Source organism: Eupeodes corollae, chromosome 3 (genome assembly GCF_945859685.1).
Source record: "Eupeodes corollae chromosome 3, idEupCoro1.1, whole genome shotgun sequence".
NCBI lineage: Eukaryota > Metazoa > Arthropoda > Insecta > Diptera > Syrphidae > Eupeodes > Eupeodes corollae.
This window is the reverse complement of record NC_079149.1, coordinates 25,262,083-25,282,018: the sequence shown is the minus strand read 5'-3', so window position 1 is coordinate 25,282,018 and position 19,936 is coordinate 25,262,083. Positions and strand designations below refer to the sequence as shown.

The 19,936-nt window shown below is 33.5% G+C and overlaps 1 protein-coding gene across 2 annotated transcripts in view; it reads left to right on the top strand.

The window, feature by feature from the left end:
• The window catches only part of LOC129949207 (potassium voltage-gated channel subfamily H member 2), a 613,952-nt gene that overhangs the window by 119,480 nt on the left and 474,536 nt on the right, over positions 1–19,936 (top strand). For both annotated transcript variants that reach the window (XM_056060506.1, XM_056060508.1), the window contains exon 2: positions 15,368–16,606. In XM_056060506.1, the coding sequence (XP_055916481.1) occupies positions 16,531–16,606 (76 nt within the window). In that variant the 5' untranslated portion in view covers positions 15,368–16,530. The remainder of the gene's footprint in view (positions 1–15,367; positions 16,607–19,936) is intronic.

Below are 19,936 nucleotides of genomic sequence, written 5' to 3'. Positions count from 1 at the left end.
TGTACAAGGTGAATGTTAGCATTCTCCTCAACCACGACCTGGAAAACAGAGCCCTACTTAACCACTTTTACCTTCGAAATGATATCACAAAATGGCGACCTGAGAACCGCAAATGCCATAATCGCTTAGCAAACGGGACCGAGTCCCTTGTTAGTGACAAAGGTTGAGCTTCAGCTCATCTTCAACTCAATAAAAAACAAAAAGTCAGCAGGTGTCGATGGTATATCCAACGTTGTACTAAGACATTTACCGATGGAGGCAATTGACATTTACACCACACTCTTCAATAATGCACTGAATAATGCATATTATTCAGTGCATTATAAGACCGCTGTAGTTCATCCTCTCCCGAAAAAGGGAAAGGACAACTCCAACCCGTCAAATCTTCGGTCGATAAGTCTTCTTCCGAGCATCAGCAAAGTTTTTGAAAAGATCTTCAATAGGACTCTGACTAAGTGGGCTGCGGACCACAAAATAATTCTGGATAAACAGTTCGGGTTCAAGGCGGGCCATGACACAATTCACGCTGCGTCTAAACTCGTTTCTGATCTAATGGAATAAATCAAAACAACAATGCACAGGTGCGGTTCTGGTTGATTTGGAAAAGGCCTTTGACACCGTATGGTTAGAGGGTCTTTACCTAAAACTGAGCAGGCTTATAATAAGCAAACCATTGTTGTATATACTTTACGATATGCTTAACGGTGGAAAGTTTGTTGTCAAAAGTGGAAATGTAACTTCTACCACAACATTCTCAATTAAAAATGGTCTACAACAAGGAGCGGTGAATTCGCCGATTCTCTTCGCATTTAAACCAGCGATCTTATAGGTAGTCTTACAAAGGCAATTGATGCGTACGCCGATGATCTAATTGCGTACTGAACGGCCCGAAATGTTGAGGTTATTAGAATTCTCTTGCAGCGTGATTTCGACCGGATTCAGCGATATTGCGACGACTGGAAACTGAAAATAAATGTCCAGAAGTCAGAGACAATTCTGTTCCGGGCTCCGTTGGCTGGGGCCACGAGGGATACGTTCAAGAATTTTTCGCAAGATGTTCATCTGTTTCGGTTCCTGGTTAGATCAGTATTTACATTTCGACAGGCATATAATTTCTGCGCTGACCAGGGCCAGAGGATCCTTCGCTCTGGCGAAATGGTTGTTTTACAGCAGAAGGCTTGACCTCAGAGTAAAGGTAATTTGCTACATGACCCTCATACGGCCGATGATCGTTTATGGTTGTCCTGTGTGGTTAAGGGTTGCCCCTTCCCAGATGGAGAAGTTTGGGGTGTTCGAGCGGCATGCAGTGCTTACGACGCTGTACCGGCTTACATCGAACATCCGAATTTTCTTTCGTACATTACTATTCCAACGGAGTCCTTTACAACGGGACTGGGAATTAACAATTTCGTGATAAAATTCGTCAAGGTCGTATTTGGATTAAAACTGTAGGTTTGTTTTTAGTTTTATACAAAATCTAATAAAAATGTTAGTAAATATTTTATAACAATATTAAAAAGAATGTACCAAAACTGTCTCGAAATGATCCTGAAGAAAATCAAAGCTTCAACTTAATATTGCCATACTGTACAGAAATTCGTCCTTAAAACTCTAAATTTGGTCTGAAAATAAAAATAAGTGCAAATTTGAATCGTTTAAGTTGAAAAAAGTTTTTTTTTTTTGAAAATTTCTTGCGGTTTTCAAAACCCTGCGATAGTTTTCAAGTTCTAAGAACTGGTCTATTTTTTCATCCTTAAATTTTGTGAAAGAATTAGTCAAACAGGTGAAAAATCAATGCAATTAAGGTAAATTGTTTGTTGCAGATTATTAACGTATTACACACGTTTTTAATTTAGTTTAATTGATAAATTTTATGCCAAGAAAATTGCAATTACGTTCCCTAATATACATGAATTTCTTAATTCCATGGCTCTAAAGTAGACATATGTACCTTCAAAGGTATGGGTACTTATAGTTGGTGCAAAATAAAACAACTTTAACTTCACCCAAAGGACAATGCATATCCTTCCATGTTGTTGTTTTTGTCCTTTTGTGTTTTTGCAACCCTACCTAAAGTTTTTGGTGCAGTAGGTAGCCATTTTACTAACTGAGATTGTTACTGACAATTACCTTCTTGCAAAATATAAATCACAATAAAAGTGACAATCCTTAGTCCTTTTATATAGAGGAGCGCATAAGGCTCTATACTATAGTTCAGGTGTAGCACTGTAAGGCTACAGTGAGACCGAGGACTCGAGTTTCATGTTTATTTTTATTGTTGTTAGATTGTGTGTAATATTCGCATTGCACAATGGCAGTAGTTATGTTTTCTACCTAAAGGTACTAGGTATGGTTTAGGTACCTACCTTCCAGAGCTCATACTCATACATCAGTGTTTGCTTACTTGAGCGCACTCTGTAGTCCGTATGTTCGTGCATATATGGAAAGCCCCAAGACTATACCCAGACCCAGAAAACAGGGTGTTCAAGAAAAGTGTCTCATTGAGTGCATTGTGTGCGAAGAGGTAAAGGCTTCGGGGCTTTTTTTTTTCTTAGTCCTTGTTCATATCCACCATCGTTGCATACAAGACGACGTTATACCAACATATGAACAAAAGGACATGAAATAAAATTTAAGAAAAAGAAAACAAACACAAACAGAATAAAAAAATAAAACACAACAAAATCCTTTGTCTAAATAAAGAATGAAAAAGGAACGAATACGGATCTCAATTACCATTTGGATGGATTAAACAAATGTTGATATGGGTTCTTATTGTTGATGGGTTGGATTTGAGCTGAGTTGAGTTGAGTTGGATATGTAAGGATTTGAAGGTAGGTATCTTATATCCAGGACATAGGAGGTGGTGGTATACTTTATTTATTTATTTTCTTTTAGTTCTTGTTATTCTTGGGTGTTGAAGATGAAGATGAAGAAGAAACGACACACTCATCTTAGACGCCTTTAAAACTTTCTAGTGTTTAAGATTATTTCCGAAATACCTACCTATGCACCTACTTTAAAACGTATACTAACACGTATGCATATATAGGAGTTAATTATTGTGTTCTTATGTGTATGTAGTTGTACCTAGATGGGTTTGGTTTTGTTTGATATTCAAGTTTCTTATTTTTTAAATTAAGAGCAAAAACAGAAGTGTGTTCTTTGTATTTGTCTTACACACATAATGAATTTGTATGTATGTTGGTATGGCAATGAGTTTGAATTTTTCAAAACAAATTGGCTTTTGAGAATTTTCTTCTTTTTTTCAAGTTAGATCTCTTTGATGGGTTGAACATGAAACACAAGCCTTGGATTAAAAATAAGGAGTACAAGAACATATCTTGAAAATAAGAAAAGACAACAAAAAATATTTTTAATGAAAAAAGAATTTGTATTTGGAATTTGGTTGAAAAACATCAAATAAAAAGAAATATCTTTAGCTTAGTGAGATAGAACACAATTCTTCTTTGAATGTTAAAGCTATTCTAAAATTGTTGATGCGTGCGTTAGTCCGATAAATAAATGAAATTTAAAAGTCTTTTTTATTTAATTTAAATTTAATTATTTTAATTTAATTTTTAATTATTTTCAATGTGGACACTTTGAATATTACATATCCTTGAACAAATCTGGATGATGTGTTATGAAAGGCGTCTTCCCATAGTTATACGTACTTCAATTGGACCACAAAGATAAGAATATCTCAGGCTTACAGTTTCAAGAATTTTCAATTTTGATTTCGTTTAGATTTTAAGTGAAGTTGTGTTTCTTTTACATTGTAAAAGAGTGATTCTGCAGAATCTTCAAGGTCTTATAAATCAAAGTTTCAAATGTAAGAGAATTAGAAATGTTTGCATTTTAAGAAAACTCATTCTCTAAATTTGATAAGCTTAAGAGTTAGAATTCCGACTAACGCTTAACCAACTTTTTTTTTGTAAAAACTTATACCAGCGGTTTGGACTTTGTTTTCATAGTATTTGTCAAACTGGAAGTCTCCGAAAAAGAGACTTCGTAGTGTCGCAAACACAGTTCTGAATTATAAATGAAAGTATTAAATACAATTTAATGTTTTTTTTTTTGGAATCTAAACTACGATTTGAGTGATATCGTTATTGTCTTGAATACTTTTGCTAGGGTCTTTGAAATACTTTGGATTTATTTAAAGTCTTACTTACTTACTTAAGGTGGCGCTAAAGTCCTGTGTGAAGTAGGGCCTTACCCATCAAACTTCTAAATCTAGCTCGGTCCCTAGCTAGATGTCTCCAGTTTCGCGCCTTTTTTGGCGTCGAAAAGTTCTGTTAAGTTATTTCCAACCTTTATGGAGCAGCGTGAATTCTCCATGCTCATCCTGCACAAACGGACGAGTTTGGCAGGGTTGCCAAAACTAGACATGGCTCTATACAGCTCTTCCTGTATATGCTGTCATATGCGGCCTTGAAATCGATGAAAAGATGGTGGGTGTCGATTTGGTGTTCTCGGGTTTTTTCCAGGATCTGCCGTAATGTGTATATTTGATCAACTCTTGACTTTCCTGGTCTAAAACCACACTGATAAGGACCTGTCAGGTTGTTGACGATGGGCTTTAGACGTTCACATATTACGGCAGAGAAGATTTTATAGGCGATCTTAAGTAGACTGATTCCTCTATAGTTGGTGCAGTTTAGATGGTCTCATTTTTTCAGGATCGGGCAACAATACTAAGGTTCCATTCATCGGGCATGCTTTCTTCCGACCATATCTTACAGATAAGTTGGTGCATGCTCCTAACCAACTTATGTCCAGCTGCTTTAAAGAGCTCGGCAGTCAAGCCATCCGCTCCAGCGGCTTTATTAGGCTTCAGCTTAGATATGGCAATCTTTACTTCGTCTAAGTAGGGAGGACGGGATTGTTGGCTTTCGTCGTCTATGTTGAATGGATCATCCTGCCTGACAGCGGAATTTAGTTCGTCGTCACCGTTATACAGTCTACAGAAGTGGTACTTCAATATCCTCAGCATTAACTGCGGTTCTACTATATGATGTTTCCACTTTCGTCTATGCAGCCTTCGGTTCTAGGTTTATGAACCTATGAATTTCGTTTTACCTGTCCATAAAACTTTCGAACTTCATTTCTGCTTTTAAAAGTCTCAACATTTTCGACCGCATGCTTGTCATGCCCTCTCTTTTTCCTTCTAAGAAGTCGGCGTTCCTCTCGCCTCTTCTGCTCATAGAGCTCATGAGCAGCTCTCGTCCTTTTATGCAGCGCAGCGCCGCTTTGAGTGCCTGTTGTTTGGCAGCATTTGCCTGCCGACATTCCTCATCAAACCAGGGTTTCCTTGTTGGTGGCTGTTTGAAACCCAGCACATCAGAGGCGGCTTCTCTGATTGCATCTTGGCAATGTTGCCACTGGTTTTCGATACATTGTGTTGGCAGCAGAGAACTTCGAGAGAAGTTACTTGTACCTCGGTCGCAAAATTTTTTGGCGATCTATGGCGATTGTAGCCGTTCGACGTTGTACCTTCTCCCAGGACCTCCCTGTTTTGCCTTGGGACTGGAAATCCGAAGTGCTACCTTGGCTACAACGAGGTAGTGGTCCGAGTAGATGTTAGTTCCTCGGAGGGCCAGATCCTAAGTATAACTCCAAGGATGGGGAGCCTTAAAAAACTGCTCCTTATAGACCTGGGCTCCGAATAAGTCAAAGAAGCCCTATAAGGTGTTCACTAAGTAGTTCAACCTTTTATTAACTTTAGACGCCACCGTTGATTCCATCTCGGGAATTCCTATGCTGCCGTCTGGATAAGGAGAGGTGCCTTAGTGGAAACACCTCTCCCCACCTCTCTCGTTTGCTGCCCCCAACAACTTTCCACTGGGGTTAGAACCCAATCTCCAGTTGAGGTACTAGGTACCCGATGTTCACCACCAGGAAGTGAGAGTAGGAGTTGATAGACAGAGGATGGTTTTGAGAAAAACCTGTGTCCTCTTGAATGCACATGTCTACCATTTGAACATCTTATTTAAAGTCACTAACATAAAAAAAGTTGAAGTGTTCCAAGTATATCTCAACACCTATTTCTAAAGTTTGTGAGCTGCGAAACATTCTTTTTTCAAGTTGTATTCTCTAAGTTTTGGGATGGTTCTGTTTTTTTAAGACTTTAAAATTTTCTTTTCTTTTACATTTAAGTGTCCTTTTAACTGTTTAAGCTTTTTACTCTGTTGATTAATCAATGATACTTAAACATTTGAGCAGACTTTAAAATTCGCAAATTGTTCTCAAAAAATCAGTTTTGTTCCTATTTTCACGTTTCAACACTTAATTTTTGTTTGTTTTTTCGACAACTTGTAGATTTTTTATCAGTTTTGAAAATTTGCTATAATTGCCTCGAATGATATTTTATATTTAATTTTATAAAAATAAAAATATTCCGTGGTCAAAAATGTATAATAAGTAATGTGCCAAATTTATAAGCTAAAAAATTAGCTTTCGCATTTTCTGTCATATTTTCATGAATTGACTCAGTACAAAAAGAAAATTCAAATTTATTTTTTGAAAAGCTATTTGAGTCGAAAGTAATTTTTTACCAAGTTTTAGTATTGTTTTTTTTTTAGAGTTTTATTTTTTGTAAAAAAAACTGTCGATTCGATTTTTTTCAATATTTTATCGAATGTTGAAAACAATATTTAGTTTGAAGCCAATATTTGAAATTTTTGAAAAGATACTTAAGTTGATAATCAATTTTTACCAACTTTTGTTAACATTTTCTTAGGTTTTTAATTTTTTGTACAAAAACTGTCAATTTGATTTTTTTGAAAATGTTCCTGAATGTTGGCAACAATATTATTTGAAAGATAAAAGTAGTTTTAAGCCAATACCTTCAATTTTTGAAAAGATATTTGAGTCAAAAATCAATTTTTAGCAACTTTTATACATTTTTTTTTTTAGGTTTCTATTTTTTGTAAATAAAACTGTCAAATCGATTTTTCTTAAAATTTATCCTAATGTTGAAAACAATATTTCTTATAAGTAAAAATTAGTTAGAAGCTATTATCTGAAAGTTTTGAAATGATGTTTGAGTTGAAAATCATTTTTTACCAACTTTTGTAAATTTTTTTTCGTTTTTTTTAAATTTTTGTACAAAAACTGTCAATTCGATTTCATTCAAAATTTTACTGAATGTTGACAACAATAGTTTTTGAAAGATAAAAGTAAATTAAAGCAAATATCTCAAAGTATTGAAAATATATTTGAATCGAAAATCAATTTTTACCAACTTTTATTAATTGTTTTTAGGTTTTTATTTTTTGTAGAAAAAATGTCAATTCGATTTTTCTCAACATTTTTCAGAATGTTGAAAACAATATTTCTTTTTAAGATAAAATAAGTTTGAAGCCTAAATTTAAAGTTTTTGAAAAGATATTTGAATAGATATTCAACTTTAACCAACTCTGAGTAATGTTTTTTTTAGATTTTTATTTTTTATAAAAAGAACTGTCAATTCAATTTTTCTCAAAATTTCATCAGATGTCAAAAACTTTATTCTTCGTTGCACAAAATTCTTTTGGAGATGAAATCATATTTAAGTCGTAAAATTTTGGAGGTGAATCATTTTTCATCAGTTTTTTTTTGATTTATAAAAAAAAACGTTAAATGAATTTTTTTCAATAAATAAATTTCTTTGATATCACGATACAATTTAAATCAAGTCTCTAGCGTTTTTGGTTCGTAAGATATTTAGGGACAACCAAAATGTTCACCTTTTTTCAAACTGCTATGGTAAAAAAACCACCAACGCAATTTTCTTGAGAGCCCTTTCTGCATCTTTCTGCCTATTATCTGTATAAAAAAATTTGTTTGAAGTCGATATCTCTTCTGGTTCTTGAGCTATGGATAACGAAAAAAACTTCGCGAACGTACGGACGTACCTACATACGAACGTACTTACACACGCACGCACAGAGATCTTTCTAAAAATCTTTTATTTCGACTCTTGTGACCTTGAAACGTCGATAAATGTCAAAATTTTCAATTTAACAAATAGCACCCATTAAAATAACTTTCTATGGGATAATATCTGCTGTTCTCAAAATAAGAGGCGCACTTCATGCCGCATCGTGAAGAACTATCTATTATATGCTCAAATTTTCCGCTGCCTAAAAAGATATTTCTCTAAGTTTAAGTTTTGATAACTGTGACTGTAAAATGTTCAATCGTTTTGTAATACATTTTAACAATTTCCATGCATATTTGAAGAGTGTATCGCTCTATTTTCAGAAATGAAATAATTTTTTTCTGACAAATGTCAAAAATAACAACTACCCTAATTAGAAGTTTCTATAAAACTTAACACTTTGCAAGAACATTTACGAGATTCTTTAATATCCCTCCTCTTGGGGAAATGGACAGATTTTAAAATATTCCTAGTTCAGACATAAACTAAACAAGGGTCTGAGTTTGTTCCCTCTTCGAAACTCATAAATATGTAAATGTTATAATTTAAATGTCGGTAAAATGAAAAAATCGATGACAATTGGCACATATGCATTGAAATTTGTCAACTTTTGCCCTACAAAAGTCATTGAGTGGATCACCAATATAAATCCAAAGTTGACTTCATTTAGACTATTTTTGGCTTTTTTGAAATGGGAATGAAAACCGCACATTGTACCTAAGCTGTATATTGTATATCCTTTGTGTCAGCATCTGCATAAATATTATTCTACTTCTATTTATGTATATATTCAAAATTCCTTCCACATTCTTTGTAAATTGTTACCTTTTTTCTTTTATTCTATGTGGAAACGAGATCTATAGACGGTACCTATTTGGGTTATATAGGACATACCTACGTACAAAAAGATACTTTTACGTATCTAGTAGGTTCATATTCTCTATATGTGTGTGTATAAAAACCATTCTATGTCAAACCACATACGGACTCGTATATATTTATATGAGTACGTAAAATAAATCTATCGTATCCATTCCTTTTTAAGATGGAAAAGAAATTTGATTTCGATTTCGTCCTTTGAAATACGCCACTGCCGAGCCGCCTGATGACGACAACGACGACAACGTCGACGAACAGGAGTAGAATGAAATCTTGTTGGGATTTTGTCATTGCAAATTAAAGGAGATAAAAAGAGAAGTACATATTTCCACGGTATGGTTTGGCTTTTGTGATTTGGTTTTGATTTGATTTTAAGAATTTAGATCACATCCACAGTTTGGTATTTTTCTCTGTAATGAAATTTACGGTTATATGAACTTTATATAGTTTTTTTTTTCTTAAATTCTTTTTTTTTTTTTAAGTTAAGAAAAAAAGCTTATGTACACATGTTATTTTGAAATGATATTGTCGTCGCAACAGAGATTAATTAAACCAAGCGGAATATGAATTTCAAGATGCTTTAGATATTTGCATTTCAAGCAGTTTGACAGATGGAAAATTAATCAAGCAGATTAAATGTCTTTTTATGACTTCCTATAAAAAAATAACTCATTTAATACTCAATTACACAATTTTCGAAATGAATTTTGAGATTATATGTCATAATGGTAATTTCAAAAGCAGAAACAGGATATTTGTGAATCATCTAAAACAAAAACGAAATTCCTTGATTCATTATGTGGAAGTTTTTGCGGATCTTTGAATTTCCGAAATTGGTTTTCAGTGTTTTTACTGAAAATTTACTTTATGGCATCCAGTGGAAAACAGTATGCTTACAGAGTTTACAAGGAATTGTCGTTCAGATGTTAGCTACTTAAATCCCGGAATAACTAAAAGACACGACCTATTTGATTTGAGATAGGTTATTTCATTAAACAAGTCAACTGGTTGATGGGTTAGACGTATGTATATCCAAAAAGGACAACAAAAATATAGAGCTAAGATTGGAAAACAGAAAAGACTTTCAAAAGTCATAACTAAGATGTTTTTTGAATGCTGTGGTGATACACGATCAAAACACCATACTACAAAGCACTACTAACTGGAACAGTTAATTTGCTCTCACTTTCGTAGTTTGGATTTTAAAAAATTTTACACCAATAATTAGCTTAAGGTAATACTTGTGTTTTTATAAGTAATGAACGTATTTTTACGAGTGTAAAGTACTATGTAGACCAAAGCGTTCGAAAAACATTGTATGTCTTGCCAACAATATAATCGATATGATTTTTCCAATTAAGAGTTCAGTTGAAAACTGCACCCAAGTTCCTTGGGGTTTCAACGAACTCTTTTCTCCAAAAATTTAAGATGATTGGGCTTAGCAATGAAACATGACCAGCGCTCAATTACTTCAAGTCGTTATTCGAAAACAAGCTGCAGTATATTCGATGACAACTCATGTATTACTGAGCGTTAAAAGCGCACACACGAATTGTGCAGTGTTTTACAATAGAAAACAGTTCATTGACATTAAAAGCAGGGGACCTAGAATAGATTCTTGTGGTACTCCGCTACTATTTAATACATATTTCGAAAGAGATTTATTGAGTTCAACAGCTTGCAGTCTATTGGTTAAGTAAGAGCTTATTAGTCAAACTGCACTAAAATAAGAGTTTTTGCTATTGCAATGGGTCTGATTTGTCAAATGGAATATTTTGACATTTCTCGACGTTTCAAGGTTCAGAGTCAAAATAAAAGATTTTTAGAAAGATGTCTGTACGTGCGGGTGTACGTATGTTTGTACGTCCCTACGTCCGTATGCTCGCGACGTTTTTTCTTTGTCTATAGCTTAAGAACCAGAAGAGATGTCGACTTCAAATAAATTTTTTTATACAGATAATAAGAAAGAAAGATGCAGAAAGGGCTCTCAAGAAAATTGCGTTAGTGGTTTTTTACCATAGCAGTTTGATAAAAAGGTGAAAATGTTGGTTAACCCTAAATATTTTAGGAACCAAAAACGCTACAGACTTGAATTAAATTTTATGTAATATATTGTAACGTGATATCAAAGAAGTATATTTAAAAAAAATCCATTTAACGTTTTTTTTTTATAAATCAAAAAAACTGAAAAAAAATCGTCACCTCCAAAATTTTACGACTAAAATATGATTTCATGTCCAAAACAATTTTGTGCAACGAAGAATAATGTTTTTGACATCTGATGAAATTTTGAGAAAAATCGAATTGAAATTTTTTTTATAAAAAATAAAAATCTAAAAAAAAATTACTCAAAGTTCTTAAAAATTGAATATCGATTCAAATATCTTTTCAAAAACTTGAAATTTAGGCTTCAAAATTATTTTATCTTATAAGAAATATTATTTTCAACATTTTGAAAACTTTTGAGAAAAATCGAATTGAAAATTTTTTTACAAAAAATAAAAACCTAAAAAAAATTAATAAAAGTTTGTAAAAATTGATTTTCGACCCAAATATCTTTTCAGAACTTTGAGATCTTTGCTTTAATTTACTTTTAAAAAATTAAATTAAATTGGGTGGCGCAACAGTCCGTTGTGAACCAGGGCCTAGTGACTTACAACTCTCAACCATTCCTGTGTGCGAATACTGTTGGCAGGAATGGAAGGGACCTACAATTTTAGGCCGAATCCGAAATTCTAATTTAAGAAAGCACTTTTTCATGACAAGATTTACTCTTGAAGGATTTGTCAATTCCTCGCAAGAGGCAGTACCCGCGGAAATTAATTTGTTTCAAATTATTTTCATTCATCCAATTTGTAAAATTTCAAGAAATTCTACTTAAATTGGTAAAAATTTCTTTTCTACTAAAAATTTAACAAAACTAGATTTTCAAACTAAATTATTTCTTTGTATGAGAAATATTGTTCATAATTTTAAAATTTTTAAGAATAATACAACTGACATCTTTTTTAAGCTAACCCGAAAACCTACAAACTTTTAAGCAAGACAAATCGACGGACGGGATGTAAAGTTATTAGTGTGGGTTGCATCAGAGTCTCTTTTTTTTCTAATTTTCAACCTTAAGTTGTGGTGTTTCCAGCTTGGCTCTAAGTTGTGATCACCACAATTTTTAGGGGGAAGGAACCAACAAGGCTTTTTGAGCCACACATTAGCACAAAAATAGCTCTACATCATTATAACATTGAAATTCGACTGTGGAGTTTCCAACTTGACAGACTTAAATAAAACAAATGAGGGTTCAAAGGACATCCCTGTTTTATAGCCATTGTTGTTTCAAACATAAGACTATGTTTTGCATAAGAAATTTGTTCTTAAGGTTTTTCAAGTTTAGTTAATACAAGAACTCAAACCGGTCCATCACCAGCAACATTTTATATCATTGATTAGGTCCTTGAAATGTATCTAAACGATCCAAATTTTTAGCATAAGATCGTCTTTAGTGATGAATACCATTTTCAACTCGAAGGCAACGTTTAACAAGAAGAATTGTAGAATTTTGAGCTCTAAGCCGGAATTGAAAGATATTAATGTGGACGATTTTTATTTTGAACCAATAACAAACTGGTCACAATCCTGCAGTAAAAATTTTCTAATCATGTGATTTCTCGGAATGGTGATCATGATCGCAATAGTTGGCCACCGATATCTTATATTATTTAACAACTTTCGACTTTTTTTAGGGCAAGGTTTACTTTTAAGTTAATGTTTTTCCAATGCTCAAAAATCTATATATAATCTTAGACTTTCGTGAAATAATCAAGGATATGCAACCCCAAATGTACGAAAACGAATTGGTCATGGAAAGTTTCATAAAAGGATATGATGCTCCAATCGTAGTGTTGGTGAACATTATTCAATGAAATAAACAATATTTGATTTATTTTAAAAATATTTTGTATCATCGCCAAAAACGCTTCAAAGTATAAAGGTTTTCTCAATCTTTTCAAAAAATATTATTATCATTATTATTTTATTAATCATACATAAATTTACAAATTAATATTCTTAAGACTAACCGCGTTAGCATATAGAGCTTCCTGCTGCGATTGATATATTTGAGGTTGAAAATAATTTTGATAAAATAAGAATCCTTGGGCGGTCGAGGGTGTACAAAGCAAGAGTGAGATAACTTTTGATTTGAACATCCCCGACCGCCCAAAGGAAGAGATACATAGGTTAATTTAAATTTTACTGTCTAGTTCAAGGGTTTTCAAGATTCTATATACATTTTTTATGTTAAGTTCAGAGGGAAAGAATATTTAAAAGATTATTATAATTTAATAGATTGTAAGTGTGACGTTTGTAATGCAAAGATGGCAAGTCGGGCGGGTTCTTTATTGACTGAGTAGCTGTGTGTTAAACGAGTGCGTCCAAGTCAGAGTAGGACGAAGAATCTGTTCATCAAAGTTGTGGTGGACTTCGGGTATAAAATAGGTGTTGCATTCGGATTGATAGTGCTGTAATGATGAAAGTAATCGTCCTATAATTGTGATTTTTTTGATCCAAGTAAGTTTTTATTAATTTCTTCAAATCGTTTTTGCTGGGTGGATAAGAAATTAATTCTGCATTTGAGTCTGTTGCAACAAGTTTGGCGTTAAGATCAGCAGATTCATTCCCTCTTATACCAATGTGTGCAGGAACTCATATAATTTTTATTTTAGTACCAAAGGATATTATGTTGTCCTGAATTTGGTTTATGACTGATGCGTGGTGTTTAACATTCTTAATGGCGGAAAGCACAGAAAGCCTGTCGGTGCAAATTATGGTTCTCTGTTTTCTTTTGATAGCAATTTTTGTTGCTTTAGGAATAGCTAAGGCTTCAACTGAGAATATCAAGAGGTAGCTTGGGAGTCTTTCTGCAGATAGAAGTTCGCAGTTTTTGTTGACAATTGCCATTCTTGTGCCAATATCATTTTATGAGCCGTCTGTATACAGAACATTCCAAATGTTTGTAGGGAAGTGGTTTATTAGCTCATTGAAGAGTTGGATGAAGGTTCGCTTAGGGGTAGCCTCTTTGTTGTGTTTCGATAAGCTGATATTGATAGCTTCTTTCGGGAGCAACCAAGTAGGGTATTTTTCGACGATGACGTTCTTCACATATGGTACGATGTCAATATTATTGGCAAAGTTCAATGCTTTTTATAAGGTAGAGGGTTGTTTTGGCACCTTTTTTCGTTTCAAAATTTTTGTTGAATCTGTGCCAATTTGGGAACGGTATGATTCCCAAATTTTTGGGATTAGTCGGAATGTCGAAAACTCTATGCGGTCTTCAATGGTTGAGAAACCTCCTTTGGCAAGCATGTTTTTTAATGTTGTTGTCCTAAAAGCTTTTAATGATGTGCTTATAGCTGCGTGGTATGGGGAATCAAGTATCGTCAAGTTTGTTTTCGCGCACTTGTCATATCATGCTCATCAATTTACCCTAGTGTCTGATTCGTTTTTCAGCAGTACTACAAAAATGTGGAATTCCTTATCTGCCACTATATTTCTACTCACTACATTGTGCAGATATTCAAAACTAACATACATATTTACGTCGATATTTCCTAATTGCTTTCCTTATTTTTATAGCTATAATTAACTTTTATACCCTTGAGTGCGCACATAATAAACAAACATAATATTGAACTCATTCACTTAAGTCAAATTGTATTATTTTTTAAGAAATTTTCCAAATACCGTTCAAAATATAAACGGACTTCTGAGATTTAACTCTTTTAAAGAACAACTTTTTATAACGGGTGATTTTTTTTTTTGTAATTTTTGATCTAACAATACTTTTATTGGTGGAAGTCTTTTTTAAAACTGTCACATGAATTATGATCCGTTTTATTCGTCATTCAAAATTGACGAAACTTAATCCTGAAAAAAATGTTCAAAGCTTTCAAATAATTCAATTCAATTTATTGAAGGAAACTTTTTTTGCTCGCATCGTGAGCCTGTGGGCTTCAAAAGCATGGAATTGAAAACCGTTTTACCATAAAACAGATAAACCCGAGACGATTGACGCCTTGGATGAAAATATTCGAAGCGTAATTGCTACGTTATCGGAAATTGGGTTCATGCCAAAATAATTTTTTAAAAATTACAGCAAACACTTACCTTTATGATAATGTTATATATTTTTGACCATAACATTAAATTATGTGCCTTTTATTCCTTCTTGAAAATCACACGTCTAAAAAAACTCCCGTAATACAAATTGTTCCTAATTTTATGGTCACAATGAATTGAGGTTGTTTTGAAATTCGTAAAACTTGATTCGGAAAATATTGTTTTAGTATATGATGATTTGCGTTTTAGAAAAAGAAGTGCAATAAGTATTTCCGGTAAGATATATCAGTACGTTTCTCAAATGATAACGTGTCTAGTTGACTGAAGATGATGTACATTTTCAGCGGCATTTTTAAACTTTTGTATTTAAACAAAAATTGACTAAATTCCAACAAACAAATTCTTTGTTCAATTAGTTTTTCAATATCTTTTTTCATGTCTTTTCAGACTTCAATCGATCTTCAGGCCACCATACTCTTACACCCAATTCACATCGAGGATGTAACAACTACAACTACACCAAAAACAAAAAAAACATCATCTTAAGTTAAAAAATTCTAAATAATTCTTAATATTAATCTTAAATTTACTTAGTTTAGACAACAACAACAAAAAAATAGTAATAATAATAATATACTAATTTTTAAAATAAATAAATCAAAATGGTTTTCACATAAGTGCTTTAGTGTCTCACAACAATATAATTTTTAGAAATCAAAAAAATTGAAAAACAAAAATTCTACGATAAATTTAGATAATTAATAATAATAGTAAATATTAATTATAGAATTGTATAATCAACACAAAAATTAAAACGGTGTTCCGTGCTTTATAATTTAAGTAAACAAAAAGAAAATAAAACAAAATAAACTGCAAATAGAAAAATTTTATTAAATAAATTTAAACAACAAAAAAACTTAGCCTTTAATTTTTAATATTGATAGTTGATAATTTTGTGATATAATCAAAATATTTTTTTTTATAAAAGAAAAGTGTAATAACGTAATTTTTAAAGTGTGCTTAAATTAATTATTTTCTACACAAAAAAAAAAAATAAATAGAAAACGTGCGATACAGAAATTGTTTTGTATATAAAAAATAAAAATGAAAATATTAAATTAATATTGCTTCACTAATTGGAAAATTTCAAAGAAAAAGTTCGTGTAATTTTTATTTCATCGAATTTCCTAGAAAACAAAAAAATTAAATTAAATCAAAATTCTTCAAAGATAGTGCATTATTTTTAATCGTATTAATTTTAATTATTAAAAAATTAGAGTAAAACGAAAGTTAAATTAAATTAAAAAAAAAAATGTTTTTTTAAATAAAATCGGTTCCAAGTATTAAGTCATAAATTCAATTAAAAGTGCTAAGTGGAAAAATTAAAAAAATATATCAATATCAATCCCAATACACATCTCACATCACAAAACATAATAATAAGGACTCTTTAATGTTAAACAATAATAATATCCTTCTTAACGTCATCGTTCACTTATGATAAACATCCGGAAGCTGTTCAACTATAGCTTCTTTGGAATTACTGTCAAAATTGAAATAATCACGTAGAGGAAGTAAAGAGAAAAAATAAAAACATCACCATTGCCACCATGCCGGTTCGACGAGGACACGTGGCTCCAAAGACCACCCTAATTGAGACGATCATCAGGAAATTCGATACGCACAGTAAGTTGAAAGGATTTTTATTTTTATTGAATTCTATTTTATATTGATTCAACTAATTGCTGGTTTTTGGGTGGATTTTTTGGTCATTGAAAAAATAAATAAAAAGGATATATCCATGCCAACAACAACGCCTACGTTTTGGTCCTGGTTCATTGTTTTATCCTTTTTTATTTTCCTTTGTTTTCCCTGAACATAGAAATGTATTTAATTTTGTATTGCTATTGCCACCACGGGATTTGGGATTGTTGGTTTTTTCCTGTTTCTTTTTTGGAACTGTATATGAGGCAGATCGCCAAAAAGGATAATAATGGACATCGATTCAAATGCCAATTACATGGTTTTCCTATGAGCAACAGCTTTTTCTGCCACCCCTACATCGTTCGTCCCGTCGTCGTCATCGTCGTCCTGGCGTGAAAGGGTTTTTCAATTGGAAATATGTTTGTTGGCTTTGTGGGTTAATTTGTAGGTGAAACGATATTTTTTTTTCTCTTCGTCCTTAAATAAATTTAATTATTGGTTCGAATTGTAGTTATCTCTCTTTTGAAGCGTGATACCTTATTTAGGAATTTGTGAACGGTTTGCCACACAGAAGAAATGTTTTTTTTTTGTAGCTTGTTAATTATAGACCATTACGAAAGCGGTATGGGAGGTAATTGAAATTTAATTAAATATGGATATTGAAGGTGGTTTGTATTTATCTGTTTAAATGGTTGGAGAAAACGCAAATATTTTAAATACACATTTTGTTTTTAATAAGCTTAAAAATTTAATTTGATATGGTTTTGGTAATGAAATAAATGGTTGAAAAATAGGATTAAATTAATGCTTCACTATTTTATTGTTGGCTTATACTAGAGACTCTAATTTAAACAATGCAAAATGATAAGTGGTTAAAATTAGTGTTTTAAAGCACTTTAATTTATTAACACTGCAGACTTTTACTATATCATTGGGATCAATATCGACCTAAATATGAAATTCAATCATGTTAAATATCATAATAAATAAATTATTCAATTAATATTTTAAATAATATTTTTCCGAAGTACAAATTCAGTAAAATGAGTAGGTACATGGACATCATTTAATCCGCCAATAGTGACCTCTGTCTGTGACACTAAGTTTCTTAAAAAGAAGGAAATAACTTTTTTTCACAGCCCTGTGAGTTCTTATTCAAATTTTGAATTTTAAATCCCCTTTCTTTCATCAAAGTTTTCTTACTAGCATTAAAATTGCACTTTTCCAATAGGTTTTGGTGGCCGTAACTCAAATCTGACCTCAAAATTAATGTATCATATTAGGTTTTTAGATATTACTTGTCAAATTCGTAAGCTGAGTAAGATCGATGATTCTCGAGAATTCTCTTCAGATGAGACCTGAAACTAAAGGACGATCTTATCCCACTACCTTTCGCATATTATCACGTCCACTTGCATAAACGAGGCATACAAACCAACGCTTATGTCTTCAACTCCCATCCCACCTCATACGATATAATGGCGAAAAAGCTAAACAGCGCTCCTCTCTCCGGTATTCCATCCCAACCTAGGTAACCTAGCTCAATTGCTGTTTACGGATCCTAATCATTTCCTTACATATCAGTACAATGTTCTTAACATCAACTGACTCCTTACCCTATCTCTTCCTTCCAACCCCCTCTTATCTTAATTTAGCTGGATCTAAAGTGTTAAACGACCAGTGCCGATGATAATCCTGGCTGGGGCCCAATTTAAAAAATAGCTCAGTCTCTAACAGAGTATCTGTATAATGCGAATGTCTGTACCAATCTCTTTGCGCAACTCGTGGGACCAGGTATGAATGTAAACAAATAAAAAAAAAATAAAGAGCCCGGTATATCTTTAAGACCGGGTGAAACTTTGGTGCCGAAGCCTGTTGCCGTATTTCCTGCGGCCAATGCAGAGAAGGGATTAGTGGCAATCCATAGAATTTTGCTGTTGGCAGCAACTAGAGTAGGAAGGTAGCGATACCTTATTCTACTAGTGGAAGGGTCGTGAATAATGGCCCTACCACTACTACTGAGAGTACATCCAGAAATGGAAAGGGGAAACTCTCGAAAAGCCTCTATAAACAAAGGTGGCTAGCTTTGAGAATCCTGAAGGCCACTGGTGAATAATTGGAGGCTTTAAGGACACCGCAGCAAACAGCTCGAGTTGAAAGGGCAAAGAGTGTTCTTAGTACAGGATGGACAAAGAAAGACTTTACGTCTCCACGAGAAAGTTCTCTTGAGAGGGCCCTACCGACACCATAACGGCCTGGTGTGCACAACACCAGCGCTCCGCTCAATTCCATCATGAAACCAGCCAGTTTCAGTGACGTCACGATGGGCAAAGTCGTGGTTGCAGTCAATGACAGGAGCGATAATGATGGCGCAATATGATCAGTAGGCAGCTGGTCAAAGTAAAGCTCTCGAGTGGCTTTTTAAGCATTTTGAGAGAGCTTCCAGGACCACTTCCTTCCATAAGAGATGGGGGTTGGAATCAAGGTCATGTCAAACCCATGGTTTGTGGCGATCAGAGGTCTTGTGACTTGTACAAGCTTGCAGTCAGCTGTTAGGTGAAGTTTATCCAGGTGCGAAACTCGAGGTTGTTGCTAAAGAAGACATTCCTAGCAGACCTAAAGCCTGCATTTGGGTTCCAATTGAACCTTCTGGTATCGAGGATATTCTCGAAATGATCAAGGTTTTCAATCCATCCCTGCCGACACATAACTGGAAGATCGCCAAGCTCGAGGAGCTGAAGGGTCTTTATACGAGTGCCATTATGGTACTCAATAAAGAATCCCTTGCTCCTCTTGCGTTGACCAAAGGCTCGATAAATTATGGTTTCGAATCAATTAAGATTCGAGTATGCAAAAAAATGAGGCTGTCGTATATAGTGGGGCTCCAACAACAGTCGAAGGTGAACACGTGGTTGGTAAGCCTGGGACGTCATCTCTCCCACTAGAGGTTGAAGATGCACCCATGCCCTCTCCTATCACGACTCTACCTTCTAAAACAGTCGACAACAGTCATACCTAAGGACGAACTCTTGGGTTCATCATCAGACTCAGAAGATCAAAACAATACCATGGTGGAGGTTTATCTGCTAAATTGTAGTCAATAGAATCAATTCTAAAGCACACTGACTACGCCATCCCCCAACTGCAAATTGACAGAAACTTCCACATTTCTATACCTTCCAGATATTTCTGGAAGATTAGGGCATTCCTGAAAGACGAGTCAATCCATTTTTATACAGATGATTCAAAAACAAAAAAAGGGGCTTGTTAGAGGTGTGCACTTTGAGCGACTGTAATCAAGTCAGTTGAAAT